The sequence below is a fragment of the Gopherus evgoodei genome, chromosome 13 (assembly GCF_007399415.2).
Source record: "Gopherus evgoodei ecotype Sinaloan lineage chromosome 13, rGopEvg1_v1.p, whole genome shotgun sequence".
In the NCBI taxonomy this organism is placed as follows: domain Eukaryota; kingdom Metazoa; phylum Chordata; order Testudines; family Testudinidae; genus Gopherus; species Gopherus evgoodei.
In genome coordinates, this window is record NC_044334.1 from 18,620,591 (window position 1) to 18,640,244 (window position 19,654).

The following is a 19,654-nucleotide window of genomic DNA, read 5'->3' on the forward strand; positions in this document are numbered from 1 at the left end:
AACATGAAAAGGAGAAAATAATTAGGGGATTTCAATATTTAATCACTTATTAAGAATCAGTCAATACAGCCTCATATTCTGATGTTATTTTAGCATTTCAGAATTTAGTTTCTATATCTGTTTCAAAATATTAATAAAAATCATGCAGTTACTGTTAAAATTACTGAGATTGTAAGAATAGTCATTTGATTGTGTTGCACTGCCTTAGCAATACTAATTTTCAAAGCTGATTAAATAACATCTCACTTTCTGCTACAGATGAAATATTGTAGCGCTATAGACTAACTATAAGACAAAATATAATTTGGAGTTGCAGAACATGTGACCTGAGGATTAAATGCAGATTCTGATCACCACCTCCTGCAAGCTGTAAGGTGAGGACAATGCTGTTCAACTTACTTTATTGCTGATTAACTCGAACAAGCAGCAATTTCTATTCATCTATCAAAGTATTACTAGAATTGTTTATTATTTGTTTTGTAGTAGTACCTAGGAGACCCAATCAGGGATCAAGCACTACACACATCCACACACACTCCCACAGTCCCGCAAAAAATAGTCCCTGCCTCGGGGAACTTACAATCTAAGAAGAGACAAGACCAACAGGTGGATACAACAAACAGATAGGGAGAAGAAAGTCACCATGAAAATAATGACCAGCAGTCACTTTTGAGTGACTGACTTTGAAACCTTAATCACATTCTTTTAACTTTGTTTTGTGTGTGTCATATGTATATATACAGTGCACAGCTACAGAAAGAACTACCTAGTTACATCATTCAAAAGTATACACATTCTTGCACACAATTTTTGAGGAAAATCTTTCACATCCTGCAAGCCCACGGACACAGAGCAAAAGCAAGGAAGCACTCCACAAAACCATAAAAACCTCAACAAATCACTTGGCAGAGACTACTAAGCAAGTAGAGGGGTTTTGGCTGACAAAGCAAATTGAGCAGTGTTTGATTTAGAGCCTGTTTACTTTGGGAGATATACAATTTACTAGCATCAAAGTTCAGATTTTAACTCAGCAATTCGCTTTATTCTAGCTATTCAACGTATTCCTCTCTACACAGTGGCTTGGAGGTAAGGAACATTACTATCGTTTCAGCTGGATTTGAAATTTTAAAAATATATTTCAGTAGTGGGGGAGAATGCTTTGCCCATTATAAAATGAGGGTAAACAATACATTAGTCTATGGAAAAGGTGAGAATATAAAACTAGGAACCACAGACAGCATTGTCTTTCATTAATGATTATTGCACAGAAGTGGTTTGCCAGAGAAGTACCTTAATCTCTAACAAGTATGGAACAAAAACGTAGCAGCCAGTCACTTTAAAAATAATGATAATAAAAAAGGTGAGCAATTAAGACAATGATATTTCACTCACTATTTAGCACAGGTTTTGGTACTGTTCTGTTACAAGTCCTTAAGGATTAAATAATGTTCAGTGTCAATCTAGAATATTCATCTCAAATGGTTTTAAGGTTCCCAGTGCAAAGATAATTAATTTTCATTCTTTATGTACATCAACAGACAGGAAAAGGAGAGACTGATATATTACCTGGATGCCACAAAAATGTTTAAATATTTCTCTTCCCATCTCCCTCTTAGTTCTCTATTTCATTGTTTAAGAACAGCTTCACATTCTCTTAGAAAACTTCTTCCAAGGTTCCCCCCCTCCCCCACTCATTTTGTTTTGTTTTTTTTAACATTTTGTCTGTTTTAGATAAGGGTCTTTGAAAGTCAAACTCAGGATTTCTAAACCAGTTTCCCATGGTTACACAAATTACCTCAGATTTTGTTAAAATTAATTCTCTCTCTTGTTCCAGCTGGATTTATTTTAGTTAAAGGTAAATGTTTAGAACCTGCAATGTAGGACAGTACCATTGAATGCCACTATTTTAAACTGCTTTCACCCCTTACTGTCACAGAATAGCATATTATCAAATCCTTGCATTCCATCCTTGGTTGATATCACAGCAGCGAATTACAGCTTTTGCATGTATTTTAGGTCACTAACCAAGACAATCAATATGATCATGTGCTTAAATATCTAGGGACTGTTTCTGGGAGCTGAGGGTACCCAGCATCTTCGCAAGCCAGGTCTCTAGTCTCTTCACACAATATGTAAGCCCAGTTCTTGATTTTAAAGCCATAAGGCCAAATTCTACCCTCAGACATTCATGCTACTCAGTGGGATCAACAGGAGTTGCATAAATATAACCGAGGAACAATCTTCCATTAAGAAAAACAGGTTCTACCAAAGCACCTTCCTGAGGAAGTAACTGAGGCTACTTTCATTTAAATTTGATCCTAAACCCTTCTTTCTAAGAAAAACATTGGCAATTCTAGTAATTACAAAAGCTATTGCTGCTCTAGTTTTAATTAGAGATCCCACCTTTGAAAAAGGAGTCTCATATATTGTATAATCCTACACAAAAATCAAATAAATAATAGATACAATGCCCAGAAAACCAAATATAAAACCAAACAATTCCCTCAAAAATCTAGGCAAAAATAAAAAAAAAGGGTAAATGATTAAGTGGACTGGAACCGAAAAGCCTACACAATTAAGGAACCAAGCACCTCAATATGGCCCTGACTTGGCAAAGTTACATGCATGTCCCAAGTGTACGAATCTCAGTAAATAAAGTGTCTTGTGAGATTGTGCTATATCCATAGATCTCCTTTATTCCAGCCTCATTCAATTTCATCCTTTCAAAGGAACTGCCCATAAAAATTGCATTTGGTTTATGTTTAAAGTATGTTTTACAAATATAGAGCATTTGTCTCATCTTTTCTTTGCATCTCTCTGATGTGCTCTAAACTAATGATTTCCTACTAAACTCAAGCATTTGGAAACTTTTGTTCATCAGACTTCAGCCTTTTTAATTGTTTTTTAAAACACACATACTCTTACAGCTTAAAGCTTTATAATATACAAGAGACCTGGGCATTTTAATAGATGGCTAATTGTGTGTAAAACAAGCTGGAAAGCAATGACACTTTCTCCAATGACAGAAATCAACTGCTGTTTAACTAACTTGAAGGTCTCAGACCAGGATAGGTCCAGGCTTGAGATATTATATGAGCATGAATTAATTATACTAGGCACCACTAAAATGGAAAGGCTATCACACACCAAAAAAATCATTGTAGGAGCCAGCCAACTATCCAATGTAGGACTCAACATTAAATTAAACAACCTACTGAAGAAAAGGGCAACCTCTTAAAACTCAGGTACTATACGGGTTTCTCACTATGATATATTGTGTCTTCCAGCTTCTGACCTGTCACAATGAAGCTCCTATTTCATTTGTTTGTTCTCTCTTTCATCATAACATCTGCATTTTGTGGGATCAAAGACTTTAATAAGCACTTTGAAAGTGTTAATCAAGCTATAAATCCCCATGCGCCCCATGAAAATGAAACCCACAATATGCCTAATTTTCCACCAGAGTTCCACAAGGAAAATACTATAACCAATGACTTGATTGCTGAGGAAGAAGAAGAGGAAGACTATCTAGACTGGGAAAAGATACTTGAGGAGGATTATTATGGTGACATAATTGATGCTTCTCCATATCCCTATATGGTTGCTGAAATTCCCCAAGGAAATATTCTTGAGCTATTCCATGGTAAAACCAGAATCCAGCGTCTCAACATCCTCAATGCAAACTTTGGCTTCAACCTTTACCGGAGTCTGAAGGACAGAGCCAATTCTTCAGATAACATTCTAATGGCTCCTGTTGGCATTTCCACTGCAATGGCTATGATTTCATTAGGGCTGAAGGGACAAACCCACCAGGAAGTATTCTCTGTTCTAGGCTTCAGAGATTTCATTAACGCCAGCTCCAAGTATGAGATTATGACAATTCACAACCTCTTCCGTAAACTAACCCACCGGCTCTTCAGACGCAATTTCGGTTACACACTGCGATCGGTGAATGATCTTTATATTCGGAAGCAATTTTCTATTATGGATGATTTCAGAAACAACATGAAAAATTATTACTTCGCTGAGGCTCAATCATCTGACTTCTCAGATCCTGCCTTCGTCACTAAAACCAACGAGCGCATCCTGAAACTGACCAAAGGATTAATAAAAGAGGCTCTGGTGAACATCAACCCCACAACACTGATGATGATTCTCAACTGTATTTACTTTAAAGGTAAAAAAATCGTAATTTCAATGTTCAGCAATGGGTTAATTTACGTTTTACAGCACGTATCAATCTGAGGAACCAAGAATGAATCAAAACCCCAGACCAGTGCTTCTCAAAGCTGATCTGCCGCTTGTTCAGGAAAAGCCCCTGGTGGTCTGGGCCAGTTTGTTTATCTGCTGCGTCTGCAGGTTCGGCTGATCACGGCTCTCACTGGCCACGGTTCGCCGTCCCAGGCCAATGGGGGCTATGGGAAGCGGCGGGCCGAGGGACGTGCTGGCCGCTCCTTCCCGCAACCCCCACTGGCCTGGAACGGCGAACTGCGGCCAGTGGGAGCCATGATCAGCTGAACCTGCGGACGCGGCAGGTAAACAAACTGGCCCGGACCACCAGGGGATTTCCCTGAACAAGCGACAGACCAGCTTTGAGAAGCACTGCCCTAGACTACAACTTAGGCCACAATAATTGTTTTTATTTCATAGCCCCACTGGGTACTAAGAATTTGTATCTATTACTACTACTACAATGGATCATGACCCCACTGCGTTAGGCACTTTACAACACAGAACAAAACGATGTCCCTGCCCCAAGGAGCTTACAATCCAAATACAATACAAAGAGGCAATCGATGAATACAACAATAACCTCAGGAAAAAAAGTCACAGCTGAGGGACTCTATGCAAAATTATTCTTACAGGAAGGATCACTGCAGTGTGTGTGATAAGTAAATGGTCAAATTCAGTCCTACTGTAAGGTGCAATTCCACTGACTTCAGAGGAGATACAGCTGGGCTGAATTCAGTCCAACACATTTATAAAGAGGTTTAAAGTATTCAGAAACCAGAGAATCAGCCAGGGTCAAAGACTCTGAGCTTAACGTATACACAGTGTGATCTGTACCCAGAGTCTACTCAAGGGCCTGACAACAGTTATTAGCTTAACAAAAGTGATCTTCTAATAAAAGGTAGAGCAGAACAGCATTCATAACAGCATTCGTTTGATTGGGATACTTTGGGTGAACAAGTGGGTGGTGGTTTTGCAAGGTGGTCTCTTGTAAGGTTTTTAATTATGGGTAGAGCTGGTAGTGCTGCCTGGAGTTAAACTGCCCGAAACATCACATTATAAGACATTGTTTTCAGTTTCTGATAACTTTCAGCCCAAACAGTTAAAGTTTGGCAAATATGCTGTTTTGGCCATGTTAAAAATACTGGGACTGGTGCAGGGGAGGGGCAGAGAGGGAAGAGAATGGTATGAAGAACCTGGGAAGAGGGTCTGGGAATGAGTGGGAAAGACTAAGATTAGACGGAGTGGAGGGAAGGGAGGAAGAGACTGGGGCAAATGGCCAGTGGGGAAAGAGACAGGAATGGGGCAAGGAGTCAGTTGAGACAGACAGGACTCATCACACCCACCCTACCCTCTTTACATGGGTGCCTATATAGTGGGAAACTGACTAAGTTTCTACATAGCTGATTTTTAAACCCCTTTAAAAAGGTGTAGCAGAAGTCTGGGGATATTTTTGAGACTTCTTTCTTAAGCCCTATCCTGAAGTTTGTGCATTCATACCCTGGCCCTTTAGCGAACCCACCATCCTGTATTAGATCCGCAAGTTATCATGCCTTTGCTAGAATGAGTCTTAGGGTTAGCACACTACTTCCCTTTGACATCCCCCTGTCCTTTAAAAAATAATCTGAAAAAAAAAATCTTCATCCTCCCAAAAGGTGATTATTCTAAATCTAACTACTACTGGCTCAATACTTCCTGTTTTTCCCCCTCTGAGACCCATCCACCTCAGGGGCATTTTTTTTTTAATTGAACTGTATTGCAGCTTCTTTCATACAATTTCTGTTGTCTTAAAATATTCCAAAATGTTAGACATTCTATAACTATGGTACAAACCCACAGATGGGGAGGAGCTACAGAAAAAGGTTTTAGTATAAATATTAGAACACATAACTTAAGTAATGATGCCTGTTGCATAACGCATTATTACTCTGCAGATAAAAATTAAGCATGCAGTTCCAGGTTTTCTCTGGCATGTGACTACACACTTTGGGATGAAAGGTGAGGCATCTGATCCTCTCCACATTACTAGCCAACCAAAAGCAATCACAATGGCAGACTTATCCAAGCCTTTCTAGGTGAAGATCAAGGTGACAGCCAGACTTTCTTAATCAAATGGGACGCATGTTATAGAAAATGTGTTTAGTGAGTGGAATTGCAGGAATGAAATTAAGATACCAAATTCCTAATGCTGCCCACAATTATAGGGTTATTAAAAAGGTTATCCAGTATTAGCTCCTCCATGCACTTACTGTTGCGCTCTACACTTATTTGCTCACTTACATCTAATATCCCTGATTTTAAAAGGAGATGCCAACAGCCAAAATAAATGTAATATATAAAATTCTAACTGTGTCCGTCCATCTACAAAGAAACAAGGCTAACTCCTTCCAGAGCCATCATTATGAACACATTACATTAAAAAAGCAGATAATCAACTACATTCTTTTAATGTAGCATCTTCACTGGACTATTAATGCATACTTGGCACCCTCAGAGCATCTTCATGCAGCCCTGATCCAAATCCCATGAACCTCAATAGGAAGACTTCCTCTGACTTTAAACGGGAGTTGGATCAGGTCCTTTGGGTCTGATCCTGCCACTGCTGAACTTCCTCAGCTTCACCAGAGTCAAGAGTGAGCAGCAGCTCACAGAACTGGGTAGTCTACCCGCAGTGATGGTCCGGGCAGTGGCAGATTTGTTTAAACGTTTTCAGTTGAATGAAGTCAAAGCTTTGAAATACAAAACGTAAATGTTTTGTTTCGCATGGAAATTAAAATTTAGCTGTATTTAGTTACGCTGATGAGACAGCATAATAGAAGATGAATTTTAATTTTGAGCAGAATTACACTGATCTGCAAACATCAACAGCAGATCTTTTAAATCTTCTGATCTGCACAACTCCTCAGAGAATTATGTTTTCTCACAGGTGTCTTTGAAATGATTTCCACTTTATATTTTAGAGTGATTTCTGAGACCAGCATGTGCATTAGAACTCCTTTAAATGTGTACAGCAAAGTCAGACAAACATCTAACTGGTCATCTACACACACTTGCAAATCATGTGCTTACATTTTTACGTGTTCATGTTTTGAAAAATAGCCCTTTATGTCTAAGTTGCCACAATGAATTCCCTCTTAATCCAGCCACAACTTAAAACGATCAGCCAGGCTACATTTTGCAATGATATTTGCAAACAAGTCTTCATCACTAAAATTATATTTTAACATCTTTCATTTACAAAACTACAATTATCTATAGAAATAAGGATGAGGTTTTCTGCTATATTAACAGGAACTTGGGAAAACAAGTTTCCAGTGGAAATGACAAACAAACGGACCTTCCGACTGAATGAGAAAGAAACAATAAAGGTTCCTATGATGCAGACCAAAGGAAACTTCCTGGCTGCTGCAGACCATGAGCTAGACTGTGGTGTGCTCCAGCTGCCATACGTGGGGAACATCAGCATGCTGATTGTGCTTCCAAACAAACTATCTGGCATGAAAACACTGGAGAAGCGACTGACTCCTCAGGTGGTGGAGAAATGGCAAAATAGCATGACAAACAGGTAAAATAAATCTCGTTAAACAAGCTTGATATAGTTTCTTAAATTGAAAAAGTAACAGTGTTGACATAATAGACTTCTGGGAAATATTTAACTTAGTACTGCACTACATTCAGGTTTAAAAAACTTAGCACTATAAAAAATCAATGCAATCTATATTACATAGATTAAAACCTGGTTAAATGTTAGATCTCAAAGAGTAATTGTAAGGGGGAAAATCATCCAGTGGGAGAATTCCCAGTGGGATCCCACAAGGATCTGTTCTTGACTCAATGCTATTCAATCTCTATCAATGATCAGGAAGAAAACAAAATAGTAGGTGGCAGAGTTTACAAATTACATAAGAATTGATGTGTGATAAATAATACCGACAAATGTATTCTACAGAATTATCTGGATCACATGCTAAGCTGGATTCATTTGAACAATATGCATTTTAATATAATTAAACGCAAGGTTATACATCCAGCAACCAACAATGTAAGTCATAGTTACAGGAAGGGGGGACTATTTTCGAAAGCAGTGACCTAGAAAAGGACTAGAGAGTCATAACAGATAACCCACTGAACATAAATTTGTAGTGCTTTGTAGTGGGTAAGAAAGCAAGTGTGATACTTGGATGTATATGCAGGGGAATGTAGAGTAGAGTAGAGCTTGTACAGTATGTTACCACCATATAAAGCATTAGTGACACCATTACCGGAATATTGTGTCTATTTTTGGTGTTGATGCTTCAAAAAGATGTTGACAAAACGGAAAGTGTTCGGAAGGGACACAAGAAACTCAATCTATTCAGCTTAAAGAGAAGGTCAAGAAGTGATCTGATTGCAGTCTATAGCTACCTATATGGAGAGATTTCCGATTGCAGATGGCTCTTCAATCTAGTGGACAAAGGCATATATGAGATTCAATGGTGGAGAGCTCAAACTGGACAAGTTCAGAGTAGAAAAGAGGCACATTTTTTCCACAGTGAGGGTAATTAATCATTGGAACAACCTACCTAGAGATGTGGTGGATTCTACATCACTTGAAGTCTTTAAAGCAAGACTGGATATCTTTCTAAAAGATACTGTCTAGCTCAGGGGTTCTCAAACTTCACCATGACCCTCTTCTGACAATAAAAATGACTACATGACCCCAAGAGGAGCAACTGAAGCCTGAGCCTGCCAGAGCCTTGCCATTCCAGGGACGGGGGGAAACACCAAGACCCACTGCCCTCTGGCTTTTGCCTCAGTTGCAGGGGCTCTGGCTTTGGCCCTGGGCCCCAGCAAGTCTAAGCCAGTCCCCCGACTTTGGGGTCTCAACCCACAGTTTGGGAACCGCTAGTCTAGCTCATCCAGAAGTAATGGGCTTGATGCAGGAATAACTTGGCAAAACTCTATGTTCTGTGTTATGTGGGAGGTCAGACTAGATGATCATAATTGTTCCTTCTGGCCTTATAATCTATGAATAAACAATGAACTCTCTCTTTTTTAAAAAACAAATACCTCTGTTGTATGTATTTGATAAACCTCTAACCTATTGTGCCAGGCAGTTCAATAACAGATAGGTATTATAAGTATATGCAACTATGTCATCTGAACAGGACTATGTACTGTAGAAATACAACTGATGTTAAGCCTTTTAAGTATTATAAGCATGTAATACATTAATAGTTTTTTTACCTTAGATTTAGAGAAAACTGCTTAGACAGACCTTTTAGAAAGTTAAGCCTGGGAGAACAGAGAGCAGGACTCCTGTATATGTCAGTGTCATGCCTGCTTGATAAGAAGGGAATTGACATGCATAGTTAAGGGATGTAATGTATATTTCTCTAAGACCTTTAATGTTTCTGCTTCTTACTAGAACAAGAGAGGTAGTTCTGCCTAAATTTAAGCTGGAGAAGAGCTATGACCTGACTGATTATCTGAAATCCATGGGAATAGAAATACTGTTTGACAACAATGGCGACTATTCTGGAATATCAGATGAGAAAGTCATCATTGATATGGTAATTTTCCCCCTTCTACACTCATTTTTCCTATTTATTAATTCCTGTCATCTGAAGTGTGTCAACAAAGCACTATAATTCACAGCTTAGTTACGCAAGTGTCAATATTCCTGCCTCTCCTGGAACATAGGGGGTCTGGTTTTCCATACTTAGTGAAAGACCAGTGGCTCTCAGTCTTCCCAGACTATTGTACCCCTTTCAGGAGTCTGATTTGTCTTGTGTACCGCCCATGCTTCAGCTCACTTAAAAACCACTTGCTTACAAATCAGACATAAAAATACACGTATCACAGCACTTTCTTACTGAAAAAATGCTTACTTTCTCATTTTTACCATATTATTATAAAATAAATCAATTGCAATATAAATATTGTACTTACATTTCAGTGTATAGTATATAGAGTAGTACAAACAAGTCAGTCTGTGTGAAATTTTAGTTTGTACTGACTTCGATAGTGCTTTTTATGTAGCCTATAGTAAAACTAGACAAAATATCGAGAAGAGTTGAAGTAGCACCTGGAAGACTTGTGTGTACCCCCAGGGGTAAACATGCCCTTGGTTGCGAACCAGTGGTGGTAGACTATATACATTATGAAGATTAAATCTCTGGAAGGGGTTAAGTCATGACCAGTCAGGAAAGGTTATTTGGCAAAGCCAGAGGACTGATGCAACATAGGAACTACCGGTGAAAACACAAGAAAGCCATGTGCAGGATAGGAAAGATGTGATGTTGTAATTAAAGTTCACCATTCTTTCAGCAAATTAATTCTAGTGCAATTCACCTAAGACAAAATACTAAGACTTCAAAGTCTAACCAAAGGGATTCTGCATTTTCTGTCCCATTTTTTACAGTTCAATCATCAAGGCACGATTACTGTGAATGAGGAAGGAACAGAGGCTGCAGCTGTGACCACGGTAGGGTTCATGCCCCTTTCCACCCAGATTCGTTTCGTCGTCGACCGCCCCTTTCTGTTTCTCATCTACGAGCATCGCACCAACTGCCTGCTGTTCATGGGCAGAGTCGCCAACCCCAGCAAGTTTTAAAAACAGAGGAGTGCTCTCATATCCAGGTTGTATGATTACATTTTAGTATAGCTATTTTTGAAAGGAAGTTTTTACTTATCACATTAGTCAGAGGTTACTGTCATTACACATGACTCACCATTTATCAGTGGAAAATGCAATATATACAAGACCATTCATGTATATACACATCAATATATATAAGAATGGACTCACAGGAGTAGATGATTTGACTGCAATTTATAAAGATTAATGCCAGGCACTGATACATCTGTATTAAAATCTCGTAAAGTAACCTACATGGTGTTATATTCAATGTATTGAACTTCACCAGCAAATAAAACATTAGACCAGGATTTTTAAAAGTGGCTGTCAACAGTTAATTTCTTAAATCTGTATTTAAACACTTACAAACAGGCAGGCCTAAGAAAGTTCTGAACACCTTGCAGTTCTGGTACCTAAATATAGAATTAGAGATCTAACTTTAGGTACCCATTTTGAAAATCTTGCCCTCAGAGCCTGATTCTGCCCTCTGATATCTCAAATTCAGCCTAGAGGAAACTGGCACAATTCCCAGGGAAGTCCCAGTCGAACCCAACAGCAATCTAAATGGAGGTATAAATAGTGAAGTAGAGAAACTTGTACTGATTTCACATTCAACAGGTTTATAAAACATGAAACTTACAAACCAATGAGGCAGAACAGAGGGACTGTAGGAAAAGTAAGGTACCATTAGGTCTGGTTTTGATTTCATACCAGTTCTACATTGGCATGGCACCAATGATTTCAATACAGTTACGCCTGATTTCCAGTGTGAAGTCAGAGTCAGGCCAAATGGGTAATTTATACCACTGTAAACTGTCACCAAATTTAGCCAATTGTGTATAGACACATCTGTGGGGGGCATAAGGTCCATAACACAGCTTATATACAAAAAGGCTTTGATATAAATTAAGTAGACAGGGAAAAACTCCCTCCCCTACATACCCTCAATACCCGAAGTCCTACATTTTCTAACACATTTTATTTTCTCCCTTTTTTTTTTTTTCCTTTAACAGTAAACTTTTATATAAACGAAGCATTTAGGCAGAAAATAGGGGCTCTAAAGCTCACCTCATGCTCAATCTAATGCAATTTAGTGTGAAAAACTTGATAAAAATAATAAACTACTGGTAACTTTTTCAGACTTTACAGTAGGAACACAAACACCGTCTAATTATTCGCATCATCCATGTAGACGCAATGTACTTCCATTCTAAAATGCTACTGTTTGACAGGAGGAACAAATTTACACTTTTTCTACGAACTGTCAAGATAAGTACACTGACAACACATGTATTCACATTTCAAACCTCCCCTTTTCTCTGTGCCTTCTAAAGAATTCATATTGTAGTCTCACAAGTTTACTGCATTATTCGGAATATCTAATATTATACAAAATCTAAATGTTTTCAATATTAAACTTTCCTTTGCATATTTTCTTTGGCAGCATAAGAAAAACAAACAATAGTACTTTTATGGATTTACAAGTCTTTAATGAAGTCTTTAAAATGCAATTTGTAGTTGATCCTGTTTTGCTTTTATACAGTATGTGTCATTTTCAATTTTGTGCCCAACCATAAATGAAGCTGTTTAAACATTCAAGTAAATGAAAAACACCTATTGTATAGGAAATTGCATGGTGAAGAGCTGATATTAAATAATTATTCAACTCAATAAATAATTTTTCCTTTTTCAATATTCCTACTTCATATACAGCCCTTGTTCAAGAGGTTTTTTTGCACACCCATACTTTTTGAGTGTTAAAATGCTTTGCCACAGAAAACATCATCTTATTCTTTACAAATGTGGAACACATATTAAAGAAAATCAAATCAAGAATCTAAAAGAAACCTTTGGCAATCAAGAATGAGTTTATCAAAGACTACGTTAGTTGGAAACAAAGTTCTAAACATTATTTTTGAGGCCAAGACCAATTCCTGTAACCACGGAAAGAGGACAAACAGAAAAGCAAATGTAGCTGCAGCTCAGAACTCATGATCTTTATGCATTGTGCAAGAAAATCAAATATTTGCTTCTGCACCCAAAATGTAACCATTAACTCTTGCTACAGCTTCTGACACTATTTATTTTACTCCATGTAAAGGTCACATTAGTTAAGAAAAATGCAGTATATATCAAGTTCTCAAATCAAATGCATTTTATTAACCAACATGTGAAACAGAAAATAGCCCCTTGCAGTATGTTACAAATGAAAGAGACCATTTTCGTACATTTTTAAAAGCCTGATCTTACTCCCTTTGAAGTAAATGCCAAAATTTCCATTGATTTCAAAAGGAGATGAAGCAGGACCTGAAAGGGCAAAGCAACACAGCAGTCACCACTGGATTACAGGCCTCAAATAGGACTACAATTAGTCCATTTAAAAGTTGCTGCGTTTCTGAGCAAGCTACCTTTTGTAGCAATAGCTTCCAAATTAGTAGGGGCTCAAAATATTTATGTAAATGTTCCAGTAACCTCCGGATCTAGCCTTTATAATTACAAATGAATTCAGTGCAGGCTGATGTTGGGTGCTCAGCACTTTTGAAAGTCAGGCAGGTGCTGAAAGACAGATTTAGGAGCCTAATTTTAGGCTCTTAATTTTGGAAATCTGAGCTAAGAAGTTTGTAAAGCCAGATAGGGTTGCCAGGCATCCAGTCTTCAACCAGAACGCTTGGTCGAAAAGGGACCGTGGAGGCTCCAGTCGGCGGTGCATGGGGGCCTGGGACTAAGGCAGGCTCCCTGCCTTCCCTGGTTCCGTGCTGCTCCCGGAAGCATCTGCCAGGTCTCTGCAGCCCCTCGGCACATTGGTGGCCAGGGAAGCTCCACTTGCTGTCTCCATCCCGAGTGTCTGCTCCACAGCTCCCATTGGCCAGGAACCGCAACCAATAGGAGCTGTTGGGCCAGCGCCTGCGGGAGCAAGGGCAGTGCGTGGAGCCTCTCTGACCGCCCACATGCCTAGGGCCAAAAGGACCTCATGGCTGCTTCCTGTGAGCCGTGTAAATGCCACTGGGATCCCACACCCTGAACCCCCTCCCTCACCCGAATCCCCAGTCCCAGCCCAGGGCCCCCTCCTGCACCCCAAACCCCTCATCCCTGGCCTCACCCCAGAGCCCACACCCCCACCCCCTGCCACAGCCAGGAGCCCTCTCCTGCACCCTGAACCCCTCATTTCTGGCTCCACCCAGAGCCTGCACCTGCCAGCCCAGAGACTTCACCGCCCTGCACCCCAACCCCCTGCCCCAGCCCAGTGAAAATGAGTGAGGGTAGGAGAGAGTGAGTGACAGAGGGAGGGGAGATGGAGCAAGCGGGGGGGGGCGGGACCTCAGGGGCGGCGCAAGGGAGTGAGGGTAGGAGAGAGTGAGTGACAGAGGGAGGGGAGATGGAGCAAGCGGGGGGGGCGGGACCTCAGGGGCGGCGCAAGGGTGTTCGGTTTTGTGCAATTAGAAAGTTGGGAACCCTAATGCAGGACAATAGCAAATGTGTCCTAATTTGTTAGAGCTGCAACAATTAGTCATAGCAGTACCATTCTCCAAATATTTGACACGGTTCCCCTTTCTTCTCACTAACTATATAAGCTTTCCACAACAGGAGAGGGGAAGGCAATCACAGCCATTTCTGGTACTCCCCTGAATCTGTCCATTAGTGTATTAAGGCTCAGATTTTGAGTTAGGCACCCAACTCCTCCCACTGCCGTTCAATCCCAGCCTAGACTATTACATTTCATAGACTCAGAGAAAATCAGGGTTGGAAGGGACCTCAGGAGGTCATCTAGTCCAACCCCCTGCTCAAAGCAGGACCTAATCCCCAACTAAATCAAATTTGCTGCTGTTCACCTAGAAAAGCCACGAATCAATTCTGTCTTTGGATGGACTACTTGTTGGACTTTGTTTAGAAGCTGCTCTGGCTCAGAAAATCCTCTCAAACTAAGGGGGCAAACTGTATATACACACCCCTATTTTGCATTAGTTTAGTCTTTTGTTTAGAATTGTCTTCAAACCTCAGCACACTTGAACATTTCATAAAATGCATATATCACAAAAACTAATTAATATCCACAGAAGATATGGAGTCTTTCCTCTCTCCTTTATTATAATTAATCTGCTTTATAGACTCTCTGTTATGCTGCCTTCTGGAATTTATTTTTAACTCATTTTTCTAACAATCTCTGTTTCTCAGTCCTCTCCCCAGGCAATGTCTTTTTCCAGTTACATACTTCGTACTATATTGGTTGCCAAGTATTAGTCAGTATAATATCCCCTGTGGTATTATTTGGATCACAAATCTCTTGCACTCATGACTAACAATAGAGCCTCTCTCTGAATAAGAAAAGATTAGCGGCTTTAAAAGAGATGTCATTATCAAACAAATGCCCATTTGTTTTTAACTTCTAGCAAGTAAGAAGTTATAACATGTATGAGTCTTTCATAGCTACTTATCAGTCCCATCTGCAGCCCCTCCCCTCCCCGCCCCCGCACAGATACTTGCGCTTTTGGGGAAATCATCATCATTCAGCTTGCAAATGCCCCGTCTCTGAACACTCACCACAGCAATAACAGGAATAAGTACTCCCAGGTTCCCCGCACTACTGGAGGCCTGAAAAAGAAGAGAGGTTTTAAAAGATGTGAAAATGTCAAAGAAACACAAAGCAATCTGAAGTAATATTGAGTACAGAGCTCACTTCCACTGGCTTACGTTCTTTAGCTACTTGTATCCGTATTGATGCGTATGTACAATCCAGACCACAGCCCTGAGCCTACAAAACCACTGTGTCACCCAGCCCGATCACCACTGAAACCAGTGGGCTGTGCATAGGCACAGGGCTGGTGTCTACATGAATCCCTTATGGGGTTCCAAACAGGGACAAAGTCTGCCTGCCCACATGGATCCAGCAGCAGGATCAGGCTCTACAACTTAACAATATGCACCACTTTTTCCCCTCCGGGTGGTAGTGTTGTTAACAAACACACTATTTTTAATCAAATGGATGAGCTGAGGGGCCTTCTTCCATAGACACAGCACTGTTATAATTGCCAATCAAACATCACGCTTTCAGTTTGGGAAAAAATACATACATTAATCATCATCTCTATTCCAAAACATCCAGAAACTGAAAAGTCTCCTATTACTCTACACGCCCAAAGCTAGCTGGATAAGGAATTTAGGGGACTCACTCCAACAGAAAACACTGCCCAGCCAACTTAATCAAAACAAGTTAATTTCCTTTTCTAACAAAAAAAAATTTGTGCCTGGCTGCAAAATCTGCTGACAACTAGTTAATTTTGAAATTAACCAAAAAGAATCAATTCAAAGTGGTTTAACAGACAGGTAAACAGATCTGGAATAATAACAGGCCTGTTAAGAAGCACAGTAAACTTGACAAACAACAGAACATTAAAGCCCTGTCAATGCTATTAAAAAAGTGAGAATTCTGCTTTTAAAACCACTGCTAAATATAGAATGGACAGGGCCTAATTTAGCATAAATTACTTTTTAAAACATTCAAGGGTAAGAAGTTACAGTCTTAAGAATGATTTTCAGAATCATTTTGAGCAGATTATTCCCTGAACACTGGGGTCAAGATTGTACTAGAACCCAAACCATTTAATATTTTTAAAATAAAAGGAACATTGTTTTCTAGCACAGATGCAGCTTAAAGTGGATTTGCCAGGGGTGTGAATTCAGCTCAGATATTAGTTCCTGGGAGGTGGAACATGGGGGAGAGACAGAAATTGCTGGGTTATCACTGAGATGGGGATGATGAAATCCAGTATAAAGGTGTTGTTTTAGAACAGTTATATTTATAAGCATCACAGTCACTTATCTGTGAGACCAGAATCTAAAAATCCTGGACACAGGCAGGATTTTCCATGATGGCATTCACTGGGTTAGCTGAAACAATAAACAAGCCGTGAATTCCTCTTGTTTCCCTCAGAAGAGCTGAGTTGGCACCTCAGATTAGAGACTCTTATCCTTATGAAACAAGTAACCCAGCAGCTTTACTGTTGGTCAGTGACATAAAAGGCATTTACTGGCTACAGATGCAGTTTATCTTCAAAGCAAACAGAGCTTCTATTCATTTCAAAGAGATTTGCCAAGAGAGTTCACCAATCCCATAAATGGATAAGAAAGGAACTTTGCACTATTAAAATTTGAAGCATGTGTGTGGGAGGTGGGTGGGTGTTGTGTTGGGGATGTTAAAAAGAGAAAAAACAACTCTTACTGTAGTGCTAGCACAGCTTTAGGTATAAATTTAGTTACAAACACTGCACTAATTTAAATGGAATATAGACACACACACCCAGTATTGAAAGAAATTCAACTTTTCACAGTAATTTTTCCTTTTTTTTTTTTTATTAAAAAACATCTAGGAGGTTTGAGTGTCTGGAATAGCCATATAAAATCACAAATGGTGAAGTGTTAGTTCATTCCTGATAACGAAAATGTTTAATTAACTTCACTCTTCATTCTTGAGCCGTGAATGTTATTGCCTATAATCGAAAGCAGGATTTCTCCCTCCTTGCCCTCCTGCACCCCGAAAATGAAGGTGTTGCAGCCAAACCAAATTTACAACTTGTAATATATTTGTATATCCTTCCATTCATTTGAAGAGAAACACTGTTGTCATTTATTGTTCCATGTTTTCACACTTAAAGGTATAAGTTAACATGGTAAATAGCACCTCACTGTCATACAAAAAAATTCTTAATATATCAATAACTGCCTGATCCTGAGTGGCGTCAGTTAGATTTCAGTGGGACTTACTGGAGAACAGCACTTTAGGAACAGGCTAAAGTGATGTAAATTGTATTCACCTCACCTTTGGAACTCTATCCTGTAAATACTAGATGAGATTGTAACACAATCAGGAAAGAAGTCTTGTTATAGTAGAGTATTCAAACAAAATTGAAATTTACATATGTTTAAGAACCATCTATTTTAAGGTCTTTAGGAACTACTCCTAAATTAAAAGCAGCAAAGAATCCTGTGGCACCTTATAGACTAACAGACGTTTTGGAGCATGCATCTGAGGAAGTGGGTATTCACCCACGAAAGCTCATGCTCCAAAACGTCTGTTAGTCTATAAGGTGCCACAGGATTCTTTGCTGCTTTTACAGATCCAGACTAACACGGCTACCCTCTGATCCTAAATTAAAATATTGCAGCTATTTAATAAGAGTCAGCTGCTGAACTGACTTACAGTCTACAATCCTTTTGTATCATAACAGAGATTTAATACATGATAGGCCCAATCTTGTATTCTTTGCACTACCAGAACTCACTGAAGTAAATGGGAGTTCTGGAGCAATAAAACACAGACTAGGGGCTGCTACAGCAGAAAAATGTCAAAGAAAACAGCATACAGCAGGCAAAAGTAATTCAAATGGCTTATTGGGTTCATCTTCTTTTTAGGAAAATGTACATTTTTCAGGGTGGAAAACCGTCCAGCTGGACTAAAAGGAAGCAAATCCACTAAAAATTGAAAATTAAGAAATTAGGGAATATTAATATTGAGAAGAACAGAACGAAAGGAAGGCTCAAATTTCTAGTGCTTTAGGAATGAAAGCAAAATATGATTCCAAGGGATAAAACGGATTTAGACTGCACATAGGCCAAGGCTAACAACTTGTCTCTGGATGTTTTAGAGGAAGGGAGGGATTGGGGGGAAAAGGTTTGTTGTTTTTAAAAAGAGTTTTAGCACAGCAAATACTGAAGACATTTATAAAGCCACAGGAAAATGCTAATATGAAAATAGAGCAAAAGAAAAGCACAATTACAAGAATAAACTGGAGAACTACAAAAGCACAACAGCTTATAGGGGGAAAAAATAGCCCAACTCTACTGTGCAAGGGGCTCTGTAATAACCATTCAGGCACATTCAGTTAGCATCTATTTAAAGGGACTCCATTTCTAGACCTTTGCACGTATTTCTTTAAGGATTAGTTTACATTTTACAGGCAATTGATCATAAAAATCTGGAAGCAGTCTACATGCAGGCTTGCAGTAGTTTACTTAAGGTGTGATTTTAAACCAATTCAGTTAGATCAGTGCAAAAGTCTGTGTACATACTTTAATTTCAATTTAATCCAGGCTTATTTTGATTCAGCTACTCCTGAGGGCAGTCTGTGCCAAAAAAATTAAAATTCTGTGCACAATATTTTAAAATTCTGCAAATTTTATTTGTCAAATAAATGTGGAGGCTCTGGCATGGCATTGGGGAGCACAGGCCACTGGCTGCACAGAGGTGGGAGATCACTGTGCAGCTTTCCCCTGCCTGCCCCTCCCCTGGACATGGACTCAGCAGTGAGGCTGCACCCAACTCTGACACAGCGCAAGGACCAGGCCTGTCCCCGAAACACCCCAAGGCCCTGCCCCTCCTTGCCAGGTGCACCAAGTGTGCAGGGGCTTAGTGTGGGGAGAACCAGGTGTGGGTTGAGAGGGTTCTCTGCAGGGCAATCTGGGTGCGGGCGGCTCAGTGCGGGATCTGGGTGTGAGGGAGATCTAGATGCACAAAGGCTTGGGGGTAGGGGTCTGGGTGCAACAGTAATGGGACTCTGCAGGGGGTCCAGGTGAAGGTGGTTGGGGCTCAGCAGGCGTGTGTCTGGGTTTCAGGGGAATAGAGCTCAGCAAGGGGGTCTGGGTGGCGCAGTGCAGGGGTCAAATGCTGAGGGAGTGGGGCTCAGTGGGGTGGAGATCCAAGTACAGCTGGTTGGAGCTCAGTGGAGTGGGGATCAGAGTGCAGGTGGGCTTGTCAAGGTGGTTAGGTGCAGGAAGAGTGGGGCTCACTGAGCCAGTTCTAGGTGTGGGGGG

General features: G+C 39.9%; 2 protein-coding genes across 4 annotated transcripts in view; one reads left to right on the forward strand and one right to left on the reverse strand.

Moving 5' to 3' along the window:
• PI4KA (phosphatidylinositol 4-kinase alpha) overlaps positions 1–19,654 on the reverse strand; it is a 93,907-nt gene that overhangs the window by 39,020 nt on the left and 35,233 nt on the right. For all 3 annotated transcript variants that reach the window (XM_030583519.1, XM_030583518.1, XM_030583520.1), the window contains one exon: positions 15,389–15,439. In XM_030583519.1, the coding sequence (XP_030439379.1) occupies positions 15,389–15,439 (51 nt within the window). The remainder of the gene's footprint in view (positions 1–15,388; positions 15,440–19,654) is intronic.
• Positions 5–13,143, forward strand: SERPIND1 (serpin family D member 1). The gene is made up of 5 exons (XM_030583521.1): positions 5–1,086; positions 3,288–4,177; positions 7,522–7,795; positions 9,638–9,782; positions 10,634–13,143. The coding sequence occupies exons 2-5, from the start codon at positions 3,304–3,306 to the stop codon at positions 10,823–10,825; spliced, it is 1,485 nt and encodes a 494-aa protein (XP_030439381.1). The 5' UTR covers positions 5–1,086; positions 3,288–3,303; the 3' UTR covers positions 10,826–13,143.